Source organism: Nyctibius grandis, chromosome 10 (assembly GCF_013368605.1).
Source record: "Nyctibius grandis isolate bNycGra1 chromosome 10, bNycGra1.pri, whole genome shotgun sequence".
Classification (NCBI taxonomy): domain Eukaryota; kingdom Metazoa; phylum Chordata; class Aves; order Nyctibiiformes; family Nyctibiidae; genus Nyctibius; species Nyctibius grandis.
The window spans coordinates 4,625,169-4,650,723 of record NC_090667.1 but is presented as its reverse complement, the minus strand read 5'-3'; the positions used below and the strand labels follow the sequence as shown (position 1 = coordinate 4,650,723).

The 25,555-nt window shown below is 40.1% G+C and overlaps 2 protein-coding genes across 20 annotated transcripts in view; one reads left to right on the top strand and one right to left on the bottom strand.

Annotated features, from left to right (window-relative positions):
• Positions 1-25,555, top strand: part of KLHL3 (kelch like family member 3) — a 118,174-nt gene that overhangs the window by 29,959 nt on the left and 62,660 nt on the right. For 10 of the 19 annotated variants that reach the window (XM_068409567.1, XM_068409566.1, XM_068409573.1 and 7 more), the window contains 3 exons: positions 7,017-7,215; positions 19,717-19,840; positions 22,781-22,891. The gene's annotated coding sequence lies outside the window, so the exon portion shown is untranslated. Of the gene's footprint in view, positions 1-25; positions 192-5,557; positions 5,779-7,016; positions 7,216-9,937; positions 11,803-16,878; positions 16,927-19,716; positions 19,841-22,780; positions 22,892-25,555 lie in introns of all 19 variants that reach the window. The other 9 variants (XM_068409561.1, XM_068409560.1, XM_068409558.1 and 6 more) reach the window with 7 other exon arrangements.
• On the bottom strand, positions 13,277-14,401 carry LOC137668212 (neuropeptide Y receptor type 6-like). The gene has a single exon (XM_068409583.1). It carries the CDS (start codon positions 14,399-14,401, stop codon positions 13,277-13,279), a length of 1,125 nt encoding a protein of 374 aa, XP_068265684.1.

The following is a 25,555-nucleotide window of genomic DNA, read 5'->3' as shown; positions in this document are numbered from 1 at the left end:
TAAGCTATTCCAATTCATATTTCAGCTCATAAGTTGCTGGCAGCTGCTCTGCTCTGTCCTTAGAGCTTCTAACTCGAGCATGGGAGCGACGGTGCTAAATGCTGCTGGAGATGGTGAATGGCTTGTGCAAAGCTGAATGGCATTTTGTCCAGCAAGTGATGTTTTGTCGTTAGAGAATCATATGTGCAAAGGTACAGCAACGGCTTTTGTTCCTAATTAAAGCTGCATATGGAACCTATGGAGCTCTTGGGACTACGGAAACAAAGCTGCAATATAGGATTTTAAATCTGTGTGCTGTGGTAATAAGGCCATTAGTGTTTGAGGCTAGTATTGGCTGCTAACTGTGCCTCTGGTCCTTTCCGGGTTAATGAAAATAGCTGTCGGATAAAAATGCAGATTTTGAGTTGTGAAGATGTGTGTTTGCACTGCTAATCACTTGAAAAATCAATCTCCAGAACTTCATTTGTTAGGAGCAGCTGATCAGCTGCTCTCTGTGCTTTTTCCCTTTTAATAAAACCCCTGAGTCGAACAACAGAAGGACTATAATTGAGGAGCCCTTTTTTTCCTTTCCCTGTGACATTCTGGCAAATGTTACCCACCGGGTAGCCTGGCATAAACAGGACAGAAATGCCTTTGCACTGTGTGTGCGAGCCCAGGCTTCACCCGTGCAGGAGGGAGCCGGGGGTTTTGCTCCCCTCTGCACTAGCATTGACCAGCCCAGAGGCTGCTGTGTTTGTGCTGGATTTGGCTGCGCTCCCCGTCCCTTGCTCCACTGTTGTGGTGGGGTGCTCGTCCTTTGCCAGTTAGCAAACTGTGCCTTGAAGGTGACAACGGGAGCCACAGCAGACCCAGACTCTAGTTTTCCCTGTGCATCCTTCTCAATGGCCCCGAGTTAGATGATGATGAAGATGACCCAAAGATCTTTTGACCTAGCAAAAGAGAACTCAAAGGTTAATATTCTGTGCTCCTGTGTTTTACCCTGGAGAGCAATGACTTGAATGGGAAAGAGTAATTCTGAAGGCTAGAGAGATGCATTACAATCATAAAGATTCATGCTTCTCTTAAATGACTTCCCTGTTCAAAGGTATATAATACAATTTGACTGGCAAGGCCATAGGTAAAAAGGGGGCTCAGTGAACAAAGTTGAGGGCTTTGGTTTTTTTCTGACTGATACCTCCTGGTTTCTAAATGCCACGTATCAGCCATCTGGCATTGAGAAGGTTTTTAGTATGAAAAATTAATTAGATACAATCTAAGCATAATACTGCTTTGGTTTTCTGCAATGCAAAAAGTGGTATTTTTTCCATAAAACACTAGCAGGAAATATGCCAAGAAAATAACCCCTGCTCTTAAACTTTGTGTTGATTTGTTTCTTTTTCAGAAAAGTGAACAATTCTCCTAGCTAAACATATGCCTTGTGCAGGGAGTTGCTGTGTTATCTGAGTTCCCCAACCCACCCTGTACTTCAGGTGTGACCAATACAACCTGCTGCCTTGGCCAAACAGTAATGGCTAATAATGACAGATTGTGAGATAATAGTTTTATGATATGGACAAATAATTATTAGGGACTGAAGCAACTCCATTGAGTCTTGTGACTTGTGATCAAGTTGGAACTTTAACTCTGGTCTCCAGAGATAAAAAGACAAAATGTCAATACAATAAAGGAGTGAGATGGGGAAAGAATTTTGGTTATTTTTCTTCCTTCTTTTCAAAACTGAGCAAAGGAAAAAACTAATTGTTTCATAAATTCAGGCTCTGCATATTTACATGGAGGCCACCAGAAGAAAAATACATGGAAATTGCAGATTTACTAGCAGACTGGCCAGGCATTAGCACATGATTTGCTAGTCTTTTCAGTAAAAGGCAAAGTAGGGTGGAAACTCTACAATAGCCTCCAGAAAAACAAGGCAAGATCTGCAGGGAGATTTGCTTTGTAAGGACTAATGGGCAAAAAGGTAAATAAATCCAAGGAGCACTGTCCAAAGGACATTAATTTGTGCCTTGCACAAGTTCCAGACTTTGTGAGATTGCTTCCACAGACCAAGTGAATATGGAGTGGTTTCTTTACGTTGCTTTTCAATCTGAAGAACCAAGACTTGTCTGGGCTTATAGCCCTTTGGGGTTTTGTTTGGGGTTTTTTTGCACGTTGATCCCCTCCCTTCCCCACTCCTTTGCTGCTTCTCAGCATCCAAGTGTGCAAGTAGGTCTATGAAGATCAGAGGCAGCAGCTGAAAACTGAATTTGGAAATCTCACTTCTCTTCCTGGAACACAGCTGCAACTGTGGTGTTCTCAAGTGTTAGAAAGTGTGTGCTGCTTCAAGGATCTCGGAATATCCTCACTGATGTTTTTTTGAAGGAATTTAGGCTCATCTAGGTTGTCTTATGTTTACACCAATTACCTCTTTTTGCCATAGTCCTTGTAAACGAGGCTGTGTTTGTGCAAGAGATACTTGCTGGATATATAAGCTCAAGTATTCAGATAATCAAATTCTGAAACTTTCAAGGGTAAGAAGTAAATGATCTTTTTTTCTTTGAACTATTTTTTTTCTGTAAAATATTAAGCTTACGTTGAGCTAGAGATTGTAAGGATGTTGGTCTGAACTTCAGACTTCCAGCTGATGTAGCTGTGCCAACCCAAGCCCCTGTGGTATAGGTGCAACCTATACCTGTGGTATAGATGTAACCAGGCTAAGAAAAGGTGTATGTGGATTTTGCTAAACCTGTTGGTGGAAGTGGTGAAGTGATACTGGGAGGGAAGCTTCCTTGGCTGATGTGTGCCTCATCTCTGCAGAGGCAGAGGTGAAAAATTTCTTTTGAGGAATTCCTGTACGACTCCAGTGCCTCCTGAGTGTCTCAGGTGTGCTGTGGAAAGCATAATACTGCCAAAATCTCTGGGGAGGAAAAGGATGAGTCTGGTATTTGCTAGCCCAGTGTTCAAGGATTATGTTAGTAAAAATCCCATGGCTTACTTAATGGTGCCAAAGTCTATCCTTTGATTGCCATTGCTTTGTAGTTATTGGTTTTTTTTAATCAAAAAATGACCTAAGTGAATGGAAACAACTTGTTTGATCTAGACACTACAGCGGCTAAAAGTCCCAAAGTTCATTTTTCTGTGGGTTTGTTTTTTTTTTTCCCCCAAAATCAAAACCTTGATTTGCATTGTCCTGATTGATTCGTAAACCTGCACTATGTGTGGTTAAATCCTGGTTCTGGGCAGTTGCATCATGTAGGTGTTCTTGCTAAATACTGTGAGAAACGTCATCTTTGCTCTTTCCCAGTGAGTAAGGGAGTGGTAGAGAGAAGGAGGGAGAGGGAAACTGAAAATCCAGGTAGAGCAAGCTGAGCACTGGAGGGCTGTTGTCCTGGTGTAGCTAGAAATGGGTGATGAGCTTTGAGTCAGGAGCAATCTATTTCCTATCTGTATTTTCGAAACTCAGCCTGGGTGAGCGTTGGGTGGTGGGCACAGGACTGGCCCAGCCTCAGGATGTCTGTTTGTGCTGCAGAAGTGGCACCTTGTGCTGATGGTGCACGTCACATAAATGGTGGAATGAGGTTTTCAAGAAGTGAAAGACTCATTTCGTCACCTAGAGCATAAGTTTGCTTTGTTTCCAGCTGGATAAATAATGTCAGAGTCAACGCATGTTCAAATCCAAGCACATGGGTTTGTGAGAAGACCAGGAGAGAAAGCAGTGGGGATGAAAGTAGGTCTAAGGAATCAGGTAAGGAAGAGCAAAGTGACCCTGTATTATGAAGGGACTAACAGGGTTCATCTGAAGAGTGCATGGCACAATGCTGGTTTGACTACCAGCAAGAAACATCTATGGTGTGGTCAGCAGACGTCTTGGCAGGATGAAAGCCTTATTTTTAAATCTGTCTGTTCCAATTCCAGTGTTTGAAGCTAGAAATAGCACAGGCATAGCAGGAGCACCATATGGTGATCATGGTCCTCTCCAAGAGTGGGCTGGAAATGGGGGCCAGGCTGTGTGCTCTGTTCAGGCGATCTCATTTCAATGCTGAGCGTTCGGTTCACCACCACACCAAGGCTTCAGCTTTTAGAGTAAACACGGTGCTAATCTGATTGTGTTAAAGGTGGCATGCGAGTAATACCTGCCTCGGGGACCAGTGTGATTGCTCTAAAGGTAAAACAAATAAAGCCAGTATAAAAGGTTGACACATATTCCTGAGGATCAAAATTGACAAGCAAATTTGACATATTTAATACAAAATGTAGATCGCAGGATTTACAGGATCTCTGGATTCTGGTCATCTAGGGTAGTTCTGCTGGTCTCTTTTTCTGTATCTGTACCACGTACTGAAACATTAGCTTCCAAACCCATCATGATTCCACAGATGAAGTGGGCAGGAAACAAATTTCTATTGATTTCAGCCCTGGTTAGGTCCGTTGGGTGAAAAAAAGCAAAAAAAACCACCCCAAAATTACTTTTCGCCTTGCACGTCTGCCCAGACATACCAGGCTTCTGCCTGCTTCATCGGTGGCTCCACATCACATCTGCCCACCACTGTCTCCCCGACAGCTGCCTTCGCTCTGGCAGCCCGAGCACCCTCCACTGTGGGATTTTGATTTTTTTCTCAGAAAATTCAGCTCCCAGTTTGCCAGCAACATGAACTGGGACAGAGGAAAAAAAAATCCTCCAGAGTGGGGAGATACTGAAGCGGAGCCGACACCAAGCTCCCCTTGGAGATCAGTGGTGGTTACTGCTGGCTGCGCACACTCTCACGGCTCCTCCGCCGCCAGCGCTCCCAGGAACAGTTTTCCGATGAAGTTTTAATTAGGTAAATTTGTGATTATACTTCAGAAAAAGCATTATACCTTACTGAGCACGGGGGGTTAGACTAGATGATCTCAAGAGGTCCCTTCCCATCCTCGATGACTGTCATTCTGTGTGTTTTTAAAGCCGCCTTAATTATTGAACTAGTAGTTGATTTTTTTTTTTTGAGCTTCTCCAAGAATAAAAGCAGCAGCTATTATTTCTTAGCAGCAGATGTGCCGTAACTCTTGATTATATTAATTTGACAGTTCATAATTTTTCTTTGTTCATAATTTGGTTTTGTTCATAACCTGCTGTTGCTGTTCTCAAAGGCTTTTTGTGCAGCTGCTGCAGGTCCCCTCCATACAAAAACGTACTGAACGTATTTTAACACTAACCCCACGCAGCCTTTTAACACAACTTCGGTACTCCTGGAGTCTTGGTACACTGTGTATTTTCCTTTTGGAAAGAGGCAAGGAACCAAAGCTGTGTAAGCAAAAGCTAATCAACTCTGTAAATGGATTAGTCAGCAAAGTAAATGATACTAACAAAAAAAAAGTTACTTTTCCCTTGAAATATTAGATTTGTCCTGTATTTCAATGAATAAAGACGTGAGGTTTAACAGGATACTTGGGCTCACGTGATTGTTGGGGTTTTCTTACATAATGCCCTCAGTATCTCTGTGCTCGGTCTGTTTGCATGATGGGGATGGGAAAGAAAGAAACTTTTTGTTATCATTCATCAAAGGCTTCCAGCATGCCTTTTTTTTTTTTTTTTTTAATTCAGTGTCAGAGCTTGGGTTTTCTGGAACATCAAGACATCAAGCAGTAATTATCTCCCTATGTTTGATGACCTTTCAGTCAACTCGGATTATGCTTTTGGACTCAATACTAATTCTGCAGCCAATTTTTAAAGGCATCTCAACTTCATCTTTAATTAGAAGCCAGCAATCGTGCATCCTCAGTCAGTCACAGGACTTCAGTTACTTCAGCTGATGATTAAATGTAGTAAGTCCATAGTTTTGTACGCACACCTAAAGACAGGCAAAAGTTTTAGCCAGTTTTATTTAATAAAGGGCACTTCAAAATATGGTTACACCCTCATATGCCTCAGTTTTGGATTTTCTGCCTGGCAAGTGTGGGGTCCAACCCTGGTTGGCAGGAGCTTCTGCAATGCTCACTGGTTGTGGATGCTCCTGGGGATTGTGCTCCTGGGATCACGTTTACGGTCACTAACCCGGATGGTGGCCCTGAGAACAGCTGGAGTGTGACATTTTCCACAGTTCTCCCTGCTCCGGCCCCACCCGACCCAGTGATTCCCTCCAACAGAGAGTTGGAGGCAGACGGCGCCTGCGGGAACAGCCCTGTCGAGAGCTGATTTCGGGAGAAAGCGTAGGCTGTGTTTCAGAGGGATATTTGGTGTTGGTTGAAATGGAGGATGCAAGTCCCAAGGAGGAGATCTTTAAGTCTGGTTTCTAACCAGCGCAGGAGCGCGCGGTGCGTTTGGTGTGAGTGACAACTTGACCTGCTAGTGCTGCCAGGAAGGTCAGTGAATAAAAAGCTGGAAGCAATAAGACACTTAAAGCCATCTGAAATGCAAAAATATCAATGTGTGCTGGATAGGGTATCATGCTGTGCTGACAGCCTTGCTACGTTGACCGAGAAAGCTATTCTTTACAAATAGTGGAATGTTAGGCCTGGGTACCTTAAAAGAGACTATTTGCTGACTAATTATCCTGCCAAGGTTTATCCTGTGGGTGCAGTGAGGTCCCTCTGACCTTTAAGTTGGAGTTCCTCAAAAGAGAATAAACTTACAAGCACCCAGTAAGGATGTAAAGTGCCCGTGGCAAAGCCATGGGTCACCCGTATTCTCAGAGCAGCCCATGGTCTTGGGCTCTTTCATGCTCTTTGCTAAGACCCAAGTCTTACACGGGGAGGCTTGAGGTCCTTCACTAACATCTTAGACACCTGATGGCCTTGTGTTCCTGCAAGGAGAGCCCGTATTTCTTACCTCTCCAGGCTCAGCTGCGGTGTGTACGTGGATTTCCCTCCTGTGCAAGTTAAACATGAAATAATTCCTTTTTATCTTTGTAAAAATGTCCTCTGAAGATACAATACCCAAACAGAATTTTTTCCCTGAAAGCCCAGATAGTTGCCACAGTGTATTGAGTTAAACAAATACGTATGTTTTCATGCTGTTACAGTCTGCTCTGAGGCTTGTAAACCGTATCTCCATTTTCTTGCAGAATCTTCCTGAGGCTCTTCCAGGGTCTGAGCTCCTCTGGGCATTCGGCTTGGCTCTGTTCTACTCCGTTAAGCTCAGCTCCTTCCCTACCACTTCAGAGTCAAGCCCCTGCCTCAAAATCCAGGCTGTTTGGCATTCATTTCTGCAGCTGAAGAGAGCTCCATTAGCAGTGGAATCCATCCAAGACGCAATGGGAATGGGTAAGGACTGCGAGGCAATAGTTGCTGTTAAGTTACTGCAGAGTTACTTAAAAGGGGAGGGGATGGCAGCTAGATAACTTTGTTGAGGAAAATTCCAAAAGAATGGGGCAGTTGGCTCTGGAGAGACAAAAGAGAGCATGAGGGCTGTTCTGGGATCTACTTTCTTATTTCAATCCACACAAAACTTCTTGAATTCTATTCTTGCCTAGATTTACGTCTCGTGTAAGAAAACAGTGGTTGCATTTATTTGAACAACAAACAAAAACCAAACAACCCCCCGCAAAACCCAACAATCTAATGTGGATTAAAGGGCTTCTGTTGGCCAACTACTTGAGGAAATATGGGTATATGAGCAGACTACAGTCATGGGGTAGATTTTAGTAGCAGTAATGATGGCAAATCCTGGGATAGCTTCCAGGTAGAAATTAAAGCATGGGATCATCTGACACAACTATACCATCCAAATGATTTTAGTCTCAAAAGCAGTAATTTTGTTGCTTGTTAATAGACAAATTGGTTGGCCTGTATTGAGGATGAGAGAGGTTTGAATGTGCTGGGAAATGTCACGGTGGCCTGGGAGTTTGTGGAGGTGGAGGCCACGCAGCAGTCACTACAGAAGTGTGTGCCTGGGAAATCCGTGCCTCTCCGAGCCCGCTCTGACACTGGTTCTGGCTTCATGGAAGTAAGCACTGCAGAAGTTTCCAACCTAAAAACAGAGCTGGCAAGGGGGTGTAAGTGATCCTCTTTAGAGGGACCCCAGCTTTGAGATCTTCTTCTAACTCCTGCAGCCATTCTTGGTTGGAAGAACTAATTCAGGTAGCTGTTATAGCCCTATCATCTACATGAATTAGCAAGTTTTTCTCACTAGGTATGAGGGTGAAATGAATTATGCACAGAGAAGAGCTCCATACAGGTGCCACTTCCATCACATTATGTAAATAGCCTGTGACTAATAGAGAAGCCCATGAAATGAAATAAAAGACATCAGTCAGTACATTTGCATGGAAACCAAGCTATATGTCAGAGGAACCTTGTTTAAAAATGAGTGATAGCAGACAAGATAATTCTAAGGTTGTCATTGTGGAACATTTTTAAGTATCTTATTAGCATAGAATTGAAAGGACAGTGTTATTTTATATTGATGGAGTCTCTGAAGTTCCTCTAATTACATCTGCAGTCCATCTGACCCTTTGTTGTGAGGTTACTCAAAGCTTTGCTATAGATTTGCTCTCCTCTCAGGGAACAATTCAAAACAGTGAAGAAGAAAAACAAATATTTATATAATGAAGCAAACTTCATCTATACCTAATAGGGTAATGGGTAAAATAAAAGCATCTCATCCTCAAGGCTGGAGTCTGTCCCAGTAATATGTGCCATTGTTAAACCCCACATACGTGATAAAATATTTATAATTCAGGCAAATGCGGGACGAACATTTTGGTTTAAGCAAGAAAAATCAAAAGTATCTTTCTCCTACTTAGATGCTGATGAATTTAAACACAGTAGTAGATGCTACTTTGGAAACTAATATGTACCAACTGTACCAAGGCAGCACTCAGAAGAGCTCTTTCAGTATTTGTGCTACAGATAAAATTTCCTGAGCTGCTGAAGGGAAACTTCCACTCTGACAAATTGCACAGATTATTCAATGTATCTGCCAAATGTCTAAGAAAACAGTATTCCAAACACATTGACTATGAGTACAAAACATAAAGTACCACAGTAAAAAGTTGCTCTGCCCTTGAGACATAAATTCACTTGAAACCTCCTGTTTTGTGATTCCTTCCTTCTCCACCAAAAAGTGTGTCAGCACTGTGCGCCCTGAGAAGGTTCTCTAGCTGGTTTTAAGTCCTTGTCTCTTCTGGAAACAGCAAATATCATTTTTTTCACTGATCTCTGTTTATCTAATAAGTGAACATGTGAAATGCTAAACCAGTTTCCAGAACTGTTTGTATGAGAACTGTCCTATCAAGATTACAGGCAGTAAAATTTACCAGCTGGGCAACGTGGCGGTTTTATACAGGTAATATTTATTTGTCAGTAGACGAGAGGATCAAAGTATTTAAATAACACACAGCAATGGCACTGCTTTTGTCCACGTACATAATTACAGTCAATAATCAATTGAGCTCTCTGTTCAATGGAATTATTTTCACAATTAATGCCATTTTCCAAGTATCTAACTCTAGTTATATGTGCTCACAGTTAAGCCAATCAACCATAAAATACAAATACACGTAAGGATATATTCATTTCCAAGGTTGTTTACAAATATATTGGTCTGGTGTACATGACCGAACCACTTGAACGAAGCTCTGATGCAGGTTTTTTAGAAAAACATCACTGCTAGAACTTTGTACATTTGGATAGTATTCTGGAGTTCAGGTTCCCCCTCTAGATTTCCGTAATTAATTCCATATTTCTGCTCCCCCGGGGAAGCTCACAGTCCTCCATCTGGCAGCATCAAGTAACAACAGTCTGGTGAGCAAGGTTGTTATGATTTTGTCTACTTGCTATACCAATAAAATAAGGGAAAATAAAGTTATCAGCATTACCTAACACAGGGCAATATTTGTCAGTTTAATATCATGACTTGAGCAATCTTTAAATATTGCATATTGCACAGTTATGTACATCACCATCACGCAGCACGTTGGAGTCCATGTAATGCTTATGTGTTAAAAATAAGTAACTTCTCTTTGTCTGCTCCTATTCCTACCAGCGTCAGTTCACTCCTATTGACGTGTCTGGAAATGAGGTATCAGACTGCACATAAAGCCAGCAGATGTAAGGAGAGAATGTGCAGCGGGAAGGGCGACATCTTCAAGACAGTGATGATACTCTGTTTGGTTAGCAATGATTTTTAAAAGTGCAGCATTGAGAAAAGAGATACTTGATAACTGAATGCTCAGAACAGAAATGGAGCATCAGCACTTGAGTCAAATGAAAATGTAAGGAAGAAATCAAGGCACAGTATTATTCACAGTCGATTCTGAAGCAGTCTTACTGCTCAGAGAGCTTCCACCTGCTAACGAAGAACCCTCTTATGCCGCAATTCAGACTGGAAAAATTGATTGCTTAACTCTGATGAGGATGTCAGGAGCAGACAACTGGTGTTACAAAAAGCAATAGCAACCTTTTTTTTTTTTTAGCTGTTTAATCCCACAGAAACATGCTGCCAAAGCACTTGTAGGGAGAGACAATAAAGGGAGACCACCCATCAGCATCCCTGGCCTTCTCATAAGGTCAGAAGTTTCTGCTGACCCACCGACTACATAATTTAGACTAGTGTTCATTTCGTAGCTGTATTTAAGCCACTTGGGGCCTGATACTAAAACCACCTCTGCTGTAAGATGAAGCACACTTGGGCATGCCTATGGGATGGGAATATGGGTATGGGAGCCACTTAGGCCGAGTTCACACATGGGAGTCTCAGCTGGGCCTGATTCAAACACTAAATACCATCGCAGATGTTTGCTATGATGAGAACTGAGAGTAATCTGAACTGTTCTGTCTAATATTAATAAATTAGAGTATATTGTGAATGTCATGTGCTTATAAATTGCTTTAGGCATGGGCACTGAAGCTGTAAAGAGTGTGCTTAAATGTGAGAAAGACAGTGATGGAAGTTTGTGTCCCAAACTTGCAGAAATCCAGCTGATAGCCCTGCATTTAGTAGGTTTGCCACCATAATTTGTTACAATGCTCTGTTCAGTGAATGATCTTCTGGCAAATTAGATGCCTTTCTGTATGGGTACTGGAATCTCCAAGAAAAGTTAAATTCCTGGATCAGATTTGCTCTCAGTTAAGCAAGAGAAATGGAGATAATTAATCACTGTATTACCCTGGAGTCTCCCCGATGGAACAGAGAACCAAGTCCATCACCTCCCCTTCACCGAAGCAGATACCAGCCCCACTGATCACACACGGTACGCCAGCAGTATTGCTGGCTATAAGTGACTGCTCTCTACTTGGTTAAATGCCTGTTGTGCTGGACAAGCAGATGGTGTGTATCAGCAACGAAGGGAGCCCAGGGACTGAGGGTTGGAGTTAATGGAAATAATCAATACTAAGATACTCTCAGCTGTCTGATCATTAGCCTTTACTACGTATTCAGCTGCCTCCTGTTTTTCCTTCTGTGATGCACAAGGCAGGTGTTAAAGTTGTGGTTATTTAAGCACTCTACTTCACATGTGTGGTATTTGATCTAATTAGAAAAAAAATAATAAATTATGCCAAAACTGATCCATACCTGTCACTCAAATACCTGATTACCATGTCACTAATTCTGCCATCCTTGCTCTTGTGAGTAGTGCTGCCCCTATGACTGCAATGGGATCGGGCCCTAAGGATTTCAGTGAGTCTTTTTACTCGGTGTGAATCAGGAAGCACTTACCAACCCAGTGTATCTGCAAGAGCTTGTGAGGCTTTTCTCACAGAGCTCCTCTGATGAGTAGAGTAATGCAGACAGTTTGCACTAATGCTGTAGCAGCAGAACAAGAGAGCTGGGACCTGACAGAATCCTTTAAGGACTGTATGATTACAGAAGATAATGGTGCCTATCCAAGAGGATTTTATTGCTTCAAGGTAAGTTTAATCATAGCTGAATCATCAAGAAGCTGATTGTAATCTGAATGTTAAGTCTTTTTGCTTAAGTGGGGCATTGGTAAATTGCTAAAGTTAGAGAATAAATTACAAGGAATTTTATGTAAAAGTGTTAAAACAAGGCTAGTTTTGGAACTCTAAAAAAAAAAGGAGAGGGCTTTAGCAATACAGGTAGTTAATTATATTTAACTTGAACAGAAGAAGTCAAGCTTACTTCTAAGGTGGTAAATTGTTGGGCTAAAGTGCTCTAAGTATCATATTTAAGCAGCCCAATTTTAGCTGAGTAGTTATGTTGGCATCATAGCATGGATGAGTAATGCGTTTGGTTATTTTTTTATGACCAATCTGGATAATGTTTTTAATGTGTTTTGGTTTGAGGGAAGTTGTGTTCAGCATTACACCTTTGGGCTTCTATGCACTGCATTAGAGAAGAAACTATTTTTCAAGCATAGTCCAACAGAAATTACTATGTCTGCCTCAAGTGTGGCCTCTTGCTAGTGCAGAAATGTGGAGAAAGATATTTCTGAAATTAAAATACAGAAGTAATTTTCTACTCAAAGAGAAAGCTATCATCTAGATAAGTAGCTAAAACAAAATTTACTCTGAATACATAGTGTGTTTGTTTGATAATGGAGATTCTAAAAGGTTTGTTTCAAGGACGAGTGATGCTGGTAACAGAGAAAGCAATGGTCTATAGTGGTGGTTTGGAGTAGAATACGATGCTTTTAGGAGAAATGCTAAATACATATTTCATGTAGAACAGCAGTGATCTGAGTGGAATTTGCAGTACATCAAATGGAGCCTGTATTAGTGCTCATTTTAAAAAAATCCCAACTCTAGCCTTTTCCCTTGTTAAGATACAATTTCTAGGCTGAACTGATATTAAACAAAAGCAAACTGCATGCTGGGGCTGAAAGGAAGATGGTGGAGGCTTAGGATAACTTAAGGGGCCTTCTTTACAGTGTGAACTGCTTATGAACTGTTGTGCAGATTACCCAGGCAGCTGAGGTGGGAACAACGTAGGGTTGGAAAATTAAAAGGCCAGAAAACAGTCTGTGAAAATGCTGATGAAGTTAGGAATGCCATAGCGTTCATGGTTTACTTGGGTGGAGCCAGGTGTTTAGGAAGGACAACTGCATCAGTGGCTGAAATGGGAATATTTTTATTGGTGCTAAGGTAGTATGCCAGTGACTTGGAAATTGTGGATTAAAAAAGTGAGATGTTAATACTGTTTATAACTCATTATTATTGATCTTTAGGACTCTTGGAAGTGGTTTATTAGCATTAATACCATCATAAAGTACCTGTAAGAATATGCCTATGGGAGCATAATCCTGGTTTTGCTGAACTAAATGTCAAAGACTTCCTCTAAACTCAGTGGTAACATGATCAAGACCTACAGAAAGCGGTCATCTGCAACAAAACATGAAATTTTCGAAATGGCTCTTGGGTTATTTTAGATATCCACAGGGGGATTATTTAATTTCAGAGATCCCTTAGATGCATCAGTTTGCAGATTTGAAAGGGCAATGTTCTCATATTCCTCTTGTGATGCAGAGCATCTGCAGTGGTGAACTAATACTATCAAATCCTTCTGAAAATTCTTGTTGAGAAATCCATAAAAAATGGGATTGATACATGTTGAGATCATGGCCACGAGGTGGCATATTGTAAATGTGAGATTATGATTACAGCTCATTAGTGCCTCGTAGTTCCAGTCAAAAACAACATTGAATATATTGAGGGGCAACCAGCAAGCTGCAAAAGTCACAACAATTGATATCAACATCATATTAATCCTCTTGTTTTCACTCAGTCTGCTCTCATTCTCTCTCATGCTGTCTATTTTACCATGTCTCCTTCGAAGACATACAAATATCCTGAGATAGCAGATAAAAATAAAGCCCAGTGGGAAGCAGTACTGGAAAACCAGGAGACTAGTGGTAAAAATCAGTCGTTCCACAACGGATGGCCACGCTTCGATGCAAGCAACCTTGTTCTTGTAGAAATCACTATGGAAAGATAGGTGTTTGAAGGGTTCATCTGTTAATTGGTGAAATATTAAAAAAGGAATGGATATCATGAGGGAAAACCCCCAGATGAAAAGAATTCCCCAGTAAGCATGGGAAATATTAGGCTTCCAGCCACGCGGGTTCACAATTAACTGATACCTCTCAATAGCAATCAGTACGAGTGAGAAAATGGAGACTGTGACAGATACACTTTGTATGAAAGAACTTATTTTGCACATAGCTTCCCCAAATACCCAGTAGTCCATTAAGGTATATGCGACTGTGACAGGAATACACATGATACAGATCAAGACATCTGATAAAGAGAGGTTGGCAATCAAAATGTTGGTAACATTTTGAGCTTCTTTCCGTCTCTTTATTATAATAATCACGCAAAGATTTCCAAAAAGCCCCACTATTGTAACTAATGTGTAGGCTGTAATAAGCAAGAATTCTGCAAGGAAGGAAGGCTGGCATGTATCAAAGTTCAAAAACTGAGAATAGCTGATGTTAGAGATAGTTTGATTAGGCAGACTCTCACTGGGATGCTGAATGGCTTTATCCATCATGAAGCACTCCCAACCTGTAGAAAACACCTGGTATTATTTAGAATATACTTTGTATGGGGCTTTCCAAAGCAATGATTATTGACTCTGTCTTTGCAGTTGGTGTCCTTGAAGTTTTGAGCAAATCTAATATAATTAATTATGGCACTGAGAAATGCTGAAAGGCAAAGTCAGTGGTTATTAGTGGTTTCATATATATATATATATATATATATATATATATGGATGGAGGTTGATGCTACTTTTCTGAGGTTCCGCACTGACAGTGTTACAGAACTGTGGCTGGTTGTGATGTATAAGAAACAACAGTGATAGCTCTGTTTAAATTTATATGAGCATTATCATAAAAATCTTCTTTTACCAACTTTGGATAAACTTTGGTTTTCAAAATAAAATGTTTTAAGATTTGTCTCAGCCAAAGATTTAGCAATATTTAAGGAATTCTGATGAGAATAAGCTGTTGCTTTTTTATTATCAGAAAAATGAAGAATTGGGTCCTGCCATCACATTGCTAGCTTAGACATCACTCTTACATTTTCTCTGAAACTACAAAGCAATGTAAGCTAATACACCGAATCCCTCTGGCTTAATCAAAAAGACGTGTGCTTGAGTTTAAGTGATATTCAACACCCCTATGAATGACATCTTTAAGGAAGTTTCCTGTTCTGCTTATGTATTGAAGATAGCATGTCCTTTTTGCTCAATCTAATCTGAGAAAAACGTAAACCAAACAAAGATCACGTCTTAGTTATACACACAGTTATTTGCATATCGGTACTTGCCAAAGGTTGTCTCATTTCCCTCCACACCATTCACTGTTGTACAGGTTTGACAAATGATAGCCCCAAAATTTTCAGTGGTTAAATACATGTACTTGAGAGACACAGAGTTGATTCTTCTTTCAATTCTAACTTAAACAGGTGTCGAGCAAAAATCTGATATTAATACAATTCTGTTGTTATAAAACTAATATTAATGGGAAGAATTAGGTTCAGCAGAATATCTTGATGGGTTTGAATTTATCATTGAGTTAAAAAGTTAATCTTAAATCAAAGGCTCACCAGCTTTCTGGCCAGAAAGAGGTTGTTTCCAGCCTGGGGAAGGAAAAAAGAAGGATGTAAAGAGTTACTTTTAAATTTGAAAGATCAATAAGTATGTTCTATACATATACGTTTCAAAACTCAACTCTAACTCACCTTAATTCCTTTTTGCAGTAGGAATTATTGGAAAACTAGCTGGAAGGAGGTTATTCTTCACCTCTAGTAATAAATACCAGAGTGTTGAAAGCCTGTGGAGAAAGGAGGTTGAAGAAGCAGTGGAAACTTAAAGGGGATGCTTGAAAAGAAGAAGGGATAGGTGGATGTTTCATATTACTAGAAATAATCTGTTTGTGTAGAAGATTTGTCAGCCTTTTTACAGAAATGATTGCCATTATTTAATCACTAAGGAATAAAAAATGTTTGGTTGCTTGTATGAGATTAGACACCAGATCCAGGGTTAAACAGGGAAGTATGATTCTGTAACTTTGCCCCCAGGCACTCAAAGAATATTCCAGCTACAGTTATATTCTGGACTGCTTTATCCTGATACTTCTGCTTGATGTAAGTTTGGGTACTTCAAACTAAAATTCTAAAAGAAACCCCAAAAATCAACACAACCACCTTTGGAGGATCTGTTACTTTCACTCTGATTAAAATATGCTTTTCAACTAGTGTCAGCAAGTTGGAGTGAAAAGTGACTGTAAATTTATGTGACTCTTTGTGGTCCTGATGTTCCAAATATGAATATTTGGAATATTAGTTTGTGGTGAGGGGCTAACATTAAGCACTGTAGTATCCCTAAATAACCCACCTGGCTTGGTTACAGCTGTATTGAGGGAATGGCATAGAAACTTGCACAATCATGCTGCAAAAGCTATTGCAGTCTAGTGGCTCAGATAGACTTCGTAGTCTCTCGCAGGTTTCCCTGCCCCAGTAGGTCAGGAACAAGAGCTATGTACCCTACTCTGTGTGCACCAGCTTGCAAAAACTCTTCTACTAAGGAGTCCAGGAGAAATGGAAGGGATTCTGAAGCTAGCACAGACTGACCCTGCAGAAACCGATGACGTGGCTGGGCAGCAGCACCTTCAGGCAATGTATTTCCTGGAAAGCATTGTAAATTACTTTTCCCTGGAGCAGCACTAATTGGCTGGATTCATCACATAGAAGGATGCATGTGCTGGAAGGACAAGAGGCCAGGCAGTGGTAAATGGGCTTTACTGCCCAAAATGATGGGCTTTACTGCCACTTTAGATGTATAAGGGTCTAGAGTCTGGCTACTTTATCCCAAGGCTGATCTTCCTCTTTGCACTGCCTGTGGTATTGACTGGGCTCACACAGATCTGAGCCCTGCCCTTTGAGACAAGATCAGGTGTTAGCAGGGGATCTGGCTTAGAAGCAAGACACTTTCAAAGACAAGCTCTGCTCTTCCCTGCTCTTTAGGCTAGCAGGAGAAGCTGTGGGGACTCAGAGGACATGAGGCTGAGCCAGGTTTGTAATATTTTATGCACTATTTGCTATGCTTGCTTATTTATCCATGGTTGCACAACAAGGTTTGATATGGAGCGCTGAATGTCCTCTCCCAAGAAATCAGCGTGGGTGGGAGGGCTTCTTTGGCACTTTCTACCATTAAGTCCCCGTACCGACCTGATCAGTTCACTCACTACATCAGCTTTAGGCACACTGATCATCCACCTTGTCCTTTTTTTCAGGAAAAAGATAAATTTCTTTCCACTATTTGCTTTGTACTGTGGTTAAAAAGTGTGGGCTTTAGTACATGTCATACTGCAAGGCAATTTAAACATTTCCTTGGCAATAAAACAATTACACCTGTCTTGTTTAAATATCTGGAGTATTCATAGCATTAGAAAAATAAGCTACACTGGTACGTACTGCAGCATGTTGAACTCCATTGTAATACATACTGGCATTATTTTTAAGCTAATAAATATTAGCAGAATCAGCATCTTTGAACTGCAGCTACAGCTGATATCAGAATTGGATTAAAGTGTTTAATAAGAGAACTAATTACCTCAATCCCTAATCCATGCCTTTTGAAAAAGATTCTCTACCATAGTGAGAGTTTAACAGTATAAGAAATGATAATCCACTTAGCGTAGTTGTTTTGTTCCTCTAGATGCAGAAATGTTACTGAAATGTGCACAAGCAAAACAAAGTTAAAAGCACAGTCTAAAATGAGTTTTAAAAAGGCTTTCTTTCCTAAGTATTTTCTTACCTATGTTGAAGATGCATAGTCCCATCACTTCAAAGTGACCAGCAAATGTTTTAGTTGCAAACATCATCTGTTTATTAAGTTCCGAAGTACTGCATAGATAAAATCTGGAGGATGTTTTCCATTAAATTTTAAATATAGGATGTACAGAATACAATAATCCTTTAAAAGATATATTTCAGTAAGTTTTGCCACAGTTTTATGGATTTTCTGACTTCTTACCTGATGGAAAATTCAAGTCTTATCCACACTGCCTTTAACAATTTTCCTGTTCCCTTTTTGAGTTAATTACAAAGCCAGCAAACACATCTCCTTTGTGTATAAAAGAATCCAAAGCAAAGCCATTTGCTGTGATATTTAAACTCTTCTTTCTTCTCTTTCTGAAACAAACCACAGTTTCACATTTTCCAACAGTGACTGAATCCACCAGTCTGTAGAGAGGCTGCTGAGGAATAAAACAAGCTCCGGAATCCACGAAGAGGCGAACAGCAATGAGCAGGGAGGAGAAAGGACCAGTAGTCATGGGGATGGATTTTCCTCCAGTGTGCGGCTTCCCTCCGCCCTGTCAAACACCTTATCTTGCAATTTCATTTTCAATTATCTTATCTGTTCTGTAGTGCAAATGTTTTCCCTACGTTGGATTTCATGCATAAACATCTGCAGATGGCTTATTGCTTTTTTAACGAAAATACAGTAAGCTGCTTGGAAAGAGCGTGCACACCCTATTAAGTGTATCATTTGCTCTATTGCAATTAAGAGCATCATGTTTTCATTATAAATTGCTCTTTTAGCTTTTACTCCAGAGATATAAAAATATTCCTGAAAAGCAAAGCATGGCACGTTACACTAGCACATGTTGAAAAGGGGCTTTATTATTATTACTGTTTTTCCAGTAAAAGCCTATACCTTTTATAGTTGCTTATTTATAAAAATTAGCATTCATTGTTTCCCTATTAAGTATTTAGAGTGGATGTTTGCGGGACAGGAAAGGAACTGGTCTTTCTTAGGATGTGCTCCTTGGTACCTTGCTTTTTAAACTCTGAAATTTGTACCTGGGTCCACTTAACCCCCCTTATCCCAGTCTTTTACGCTGAATAATCCTGTGGCTCTCCAGTACTAGAAAAAGCAGAGGCAACAGAAAATGGTCCAGAGTTAGAATGTGTTTGTGTGGGAACAGACTCAGGAAACTAGGTTATGATTCCCTGTTAGAGAAGTAGAAACTTGCAGACAAAACATTTCAGAGTGTACTGGAGTCTGTCTTATTGTGCCTGGTTTTTTTTTTTTTTTGGAGAGAATGATTTTGAAAAGCAATAGGGTTTTGGGGTCGAGCAAGACTGATGCTGTACCTAGAGTGCAGGTTAGAACTTATTATCTGAAAATATTGTTAGTTGTCATGCTATTGTGTTCGTAGAAAATAGGGGTGAGAAGAGCCTCTGAGATCAGCCAGATGAACCTTCTGCTTCTAGTATATTTGTATCTATTCATGATGTATTTGTCTAACCTGTTTTTTAAACATCCATGGTAATCCTAGATTAGGTAGTCAAGTGCCTAATTTACTGTTAGGAAGACTGCCTTAACACATCCCTGTAAAATTTGCTTCCCTTTAGTTTAGCCCATTGTTTTTTCTAGGTGTGGTCTGTGAATTCTGAAATTTTAACCGAAATGCTACAATTGAGCAATGTGAATATACTTTTCTAAAACATTTCTAGCACTTGCTGGTTTTGATTATGTGAAAAATACTATAAAAGCAAAGCTCTTCCGAAGTACTTTAGAATTTCTGCTTCTGGTTGTAGTGTAACCTAGGAAGTGAATCAAGACCTAAAAATGAAATGTGCTAGATATTCATCAGAACAAACAAAAAAAAGCGCTTTATCTGTTTATAAAGGAAATAAGTCAGTAAAATTAAAAGATGATCTGATTCTATTTATAAATTTCAAACAAAGGTCATGTTTGCTTATTTACGTAGGCTTCTGTTTCTAATATAACACTGTATGCAGTCCTCCATCTGTGACTGAAGTGTTTAACGTGTGATCCCCTCGCTTTTACAGTCCTATCAGTCTGCTGCCTTCCATGGATTTAATTTTGTTGCAACCTGTTGTGAATTAGATCACGTCCGACATCAGAGGCTTGTGGGTGTAGCTGCTCTTGGTCTGTTTATGCCTGACGTCCAAGGTATGTGTACTAAGTGGAATCTGTGGCTGCGTATGAAGGGATCAAGGTATATTGTTTTCAGCCAAATGCTGTAGCGTCTGTTTGCAAAAAAGGTTAATGGATAGCAGAATTGTATTTGTATTTGTATAAATGATCACGTTATTTCTAAATTGCTCAATATTAAGTGATGGGAAAATAGCCTTTATCAGTAGACATTGATTAACTGGAAGGCAGGACTTGCAACTGTAGTGAGAAGCAAACCTTATATGTAATCTGATAACAAAAAGTTAAAATGTATTGCAGATAAGACTGCAGTTGGCTTGCCAATGTCAAGTGTAAATTTAGTAACTCTGCCTTGGTGGGATTTCAGCAGCTCAAAGATGACTCTATTGTAGGAAATGGTAGAAGTTTTGATATGGTTTTAAGAGAGTTTCATGAGGTATTTCTGTCTCAGTTTACAAAACAAACAAATGAATAAGAAATCTCAAAACAATCAGTGTGCTGACTCTCGCGATACACAATGCCAATCATGCTGATTATCACATCATCACCATCACGCCAATAAAAGCCCGATGCTAAAAGCTTTCCAGGTATGCTATTCATATTGAAATGAATTGGAACATCTTTTCCAAGCATCTGGTTGTACAGCAGCTAGAGGCATGACCTCAGCTTGCGTAAATGTTCCCAAGCTAGTTTTGAACCAGGGAGCAATTAACCATTACAAGCACAGAGCTCGGGGCACTGTCATCTGAACCAGCCAGCCCACAGCTAAACAGGGTCCATGTCTATGAGGTGCAGCCTCATCTCGATTGCAGCGAAGGCATGCTGTTACTCTGGCTCGCAGGTCATGGCACACAGACCAAGGGCAGTGTGGAAAACCAGGGGAAGCTATTAGGTCCCATAATAAACAGTTTTTCAAAATTTAAGTTTGTAATAACGTCTGCTGCATTGGCAACAGCCTGTTGATGAAAAATTCTCTAGCACGTAATTCTCTTTGAGCTCACCTTTTGCTTTGGCATTGACACGATTCCTTGCCCAGCAGGAACCTTTGCTGATGGCTGACCACTCTAAAATTTTGCGTAGTTTGCTTAGTCGCTTCTCCCACGTAGCTGTGGAGCAGTCCTTGTTCCTACATGGTGCAGCCCCCTTCTTCAGAAAGCAAGATTTAGTAGGGATTTATACATACCAGTTCTCAGCTTCCCAGGTGAAAGAGTTCTTCAATAGCAGTTTGGCCAAGAGCTGGTTCAGTGACCTGTAACATCTCTGAAGGATCTGGAGTATTTCTTCCTAATAAGTATTATTCTCTACAGCACTTCAAAGAGGCACAGAGGAATAAGCAAGAATAATTGGAAATCTCATATATTAGTGTCAGATGTGCCGGTTAGTGTCAGGAAAGTAAAGTAATATGCTATGATGGAGGAAAAACACAATCCCTTCACATTTTCCTGTTTTGTGGAGAGATCAACACCCTAATGAGGTATCTTCAGCAAATAGGTTATAATTTGACCAAACTAGCAACATCTGAAAATCAACTAGGTATGCACTGTGAATACTTCTCCAAAGATCACGCAGATAAAGAAGGATTGATGTAGATGTGTAAGTTGAAACACTGCTCCATGATACAGAATTTTTTTCTTAATTGGAAAAAATGATCACAAAAATCACTCAGGTGCACTACCTGGGGTTTAGGTTTCACTCCTTTATATTGCATAGCTCTAGAGAATAGCTTTGCAATATCCTTCATGCTTCATTCTGGTCCGTACCTCTCAATTAGGTCATGCCTAGAATGAAAAGTCAACTGTTTTAAAATCTGCTTTAACTTTAAATTAGTTACTTATAATAGCATATTAATTTTTAAAATTCTGTTATGCCATGAACTTTCAGCTAATTTCTGGCCCTTATTCAGTTGGCATACAATTGAGATGGAGATTGATATACTCACTGGCTGGAAGGTCAGCATCTTTATTTTTTGGGTCAGCCAAGTTACTTTTCTTACTGAAAGAGAGATATGTGAGTAATTGGAACAGGAGTGTGACTGCATTAATTCATATTTTATAATAGTTTCCACTTTCCAAACCCTGATTCAATCCTTTGTAGCTTTCTAGAACTTCTCCAGCTGATGTCTTCCAAGAATGATCTCTGCCAAAGAATGAATTACTTCAATAGCTCACAGATTTTAGGGGAATATGATCATTTGTATCTGGTTTTTTTTTTTTCCATTCTACAGTCTTTTTATAACAACACTATGAGCACCAAATCCTGCTGTTCTCATGCCATGACATTTTTCACTGTCCTAATTGTTAGTTAAGAAAAATTTAAATAATGAAAAGGTTTTTCCTGTTAATCTCAGTCTGTTTCAGTTTTCCTACATGTTTCAAACTGTAATAAAATTTTTGATTTTCTGAATTAAAAATATGAATTGTAGATTGCTATTTTGTGTCTGGAAAGCCTCCCTTTTATAGAACACCCCATTTCAAAATTTTTTGAATAGCACGGATATCTTACAGCTGATTTCAGGCAGGTACATACTGAACTTCATAGCATAACTCCTCCTGCTGTTTTCAAACAAAGCTAAATGTCAGTCCTGCAAAAGCACCACAAAAAACACCCTACAGAGGTTCTGTGGAATGAGAAATAGACGGGGCCTAGGAACAGCTAAGCAGAAAAAAAGCAAGTAGACTTGAATTTAGCTGGAAAATGCATAAAGATAGATTTGCAGATGAAAAAGATCAGAGCATGGCTGAGATTGCTGCTGGCTCCAGGTCTTCCTTTGGCAAAACATATATGATCCTGGTCTGTCTCGGACTAAGATACAGTGAAAGATTTACGCTCTCACATCTATTGCAGCATGGTTAGATTCTTTGATCCTTGACAAGAACCGTGACTTTTCAGACTCTATTTTGGTGTCTTACTTTCATCTCATCACTCCAAATTATGACCAGCTCTTACATGAACTTTTAGGAAAGAGAAGAAAGGAAATCATCAGTTATGACAGAAGAGTGAAAAGATGAAAGAGAAATTGAGCTTCAGAAGGAAGAGGAGGGAGGGCAGGATTTAAGAAAAAATGGTAATGTAAGTCCAAAGAAAAGGATGCAAATGCAATTCTCTGACTTTCTGCTTCACCCTTCACAAAGGTGTGTTTCTCTCTTTCAGCACACTCCCCTCACAAAGGGTTCAGGGGAGATTTTTGTTCAGTAAGATGAATTTTTGATACTACTTACTGAAGAAATAGTTCCTATGGGTTATTCTGTAGTTACCTTTTGGTCTGTAGAATATCTTATTTTGCATTAAGCAAATCAAAGAGAGGGGGTTAGTGTTTTATTCCCCATCTGAATTTGCACAGGGTAGAAATTTTTATCCTGAAGAATGTCACGCTCAAACTTCAGGTAGGCAAAAGATTATCTATTTTCCTCTCAGTGCATTTTGATCAATCTTTTTCAATGAAAACCCTCTCCCAACCAGTGCTAATTCATGATAATCTCAAAAGTAAGATCACAGGTTTGATGTTTATGCAAATTAAAGTACCAAGAGCAGAACAGGGCGAAAGATAAATCTTTTGCCAAAAAAGCAAGAGCTCGTTCAAGGACAGTTGTATCTCTTCTAAGAAGTTCTTCACATGGAGCTAAAGTGAGTGGACAGGATGGGGAAGTTTGTGGTATCTTCCTATGATCTGCAAAATTACTCTCTGCCTGGGGTGTTGGTTTGGGTAAGAGTGAGGCTTCTAAAAGTCTAATAATATCTCTTTGAAATTATTAATTAAAAATCCTTACCTGAATGTGTGTGGATCTCAGAGTGATCTGGGAAATGATGGTTGAATTCCCTCTATTCCCAACTGTTTCCACCGGTGCATATTTAGAAAAATCAGGCTGAAATCTGTCTATAGCCAGGATGGTGTTACTACAGTCTTCAAAGAGCATAATGTCAATGCAGAACTAATTCAGCAAACAGTCTGCATGAAGGAATCCTGTAGGTTTCAAAACACTTTCCGTCTGCTGAAAGGTAAAACCAGATCTAGAGGACTGCACTATACTAACAAAACAGACTTAAACTCATAAAAAAATCCAGTTGATACACTTAAATTGTTTTTTTTAAAACATGAATTGACACCTGTTGACTATGGAAGCCAGCTACACTGATATAAACTAGATGAAAGAGGCTGAAGCAAATTAAAAGGTTATGACTTTGTGTTTATAAGAGGATTTAGATAATCAAAATATTTATAACTTACAAGAGCTACTTTTGCCTTCCTAATGTCCTTCTATTGCCCCTGATACTCTTTTCTAAAACTTCAGGGTTCTTTTCTATCTTAGAAGTTTGGACCCATTAAACAGCATGACAGAAGTCTGCTCCTTTAGTGACAAAAATTGCTATAAAACTTCCTTAATAATTTATTTTGTATCAGCTTTTACTAAGAATATACGGTAACATAGGAAGCCTAGTGCTGGAAAGACTGTTCCAATGCCTCTGTTTTATAATCTCTTAAGCAGTGATGCCCTCCTGTGGGCTCGAGGTAGTATGCTTTCTACTGGAATAACTGGAAGGTTTTATGCATGAAAACAATGTGTTTTTCCTTCCTTCTAATATTCTAACACTAACTAAAATATCCCGTGAAGACGTCTAACATGGTGCATTATTTGGCCAATGCCTCTGGTTTGAGAAATGCATTTTCTTTAGGTGAGGATAGAGGCAGAGCTTTTGCCTGTGTTAGAAACTTGAACTGCTTATACAATGAATCTTTATTCTATGGGTTGTTATCAGAATTGAAACAATTTAATGCTGTGACTGTCAGAAGGAGCAAAGTATGTATTTATTTTTAATGGTGTTTGCCTAAGAACTTTTAAATACGTGGGATGATAGCATGCATTTACTCATACGCCGTTAAAAACAATTTAACCATATGGTGAAGAAAGTGCTGTAGCTGTTGGACTGCTGTCTGTTTTAGCAACTTGTCGCATCTCGTGCACAGTGTGAGACTCATTCTTTGGTTCTGCGTTCCCACTGCTGCGGTACCTGTGTACCTCACGTTTGCAGTGGCTCACGTAGGAAAACGCACATTTTAGGAGCAGGTGAAGGCACATGGTTCATAGGAATGTGTGGAACAGGTGACCTGGTGCACTGATCGGGTGACTGGATGCCTCACCAGACATGAATCCGACAGGACTTGGGAGAGGTCTGGTTGGGGTCTCTGTGGTAGCTCAGATGAGCTGGGAGGTATGAAGGTCTGTGGGATATGCAGGAGATGCTGATGTTTAGCTATCTAGGAAACCCTGCATCACTGGAGCCTGGTGGTATGTGTCAGGGCACATGTACATTTGCAGTGTGCTTGGCCCTTTCAGCGTGGGGACTGAACTCTGAGAACATGATTTTGAGTGAGTACATGAACTACGTGAGGCCACTTACAAGGCAGTTGGGAAAGGACAGTGGACAGAAGGACACCAGGTCAAGTGGAGTTTGGCCTTTCTGTAGTATCAGAGGAGACATTTCCATCTGCAAGAGATGGGTATATATATTTTAAAGGCATTTTCCTTTCATTAATCAACCAGTCAGAAGTGCAAATGAAGAGCTGGGCTATACTTGGGTTGTGTCAGTGATTGATTTTGCCTACTGATTTGCTCGCATCTTAAAGACCCTCATCTCCTTCTCCTGCTTAAAGTAGTCATGACTTCTTTCTTTGATCTCTTCCTTGGCCTTCTTGTCTGTCTTGCTTTCAGGGAAAGTGAGCCATGAACAAGCCTT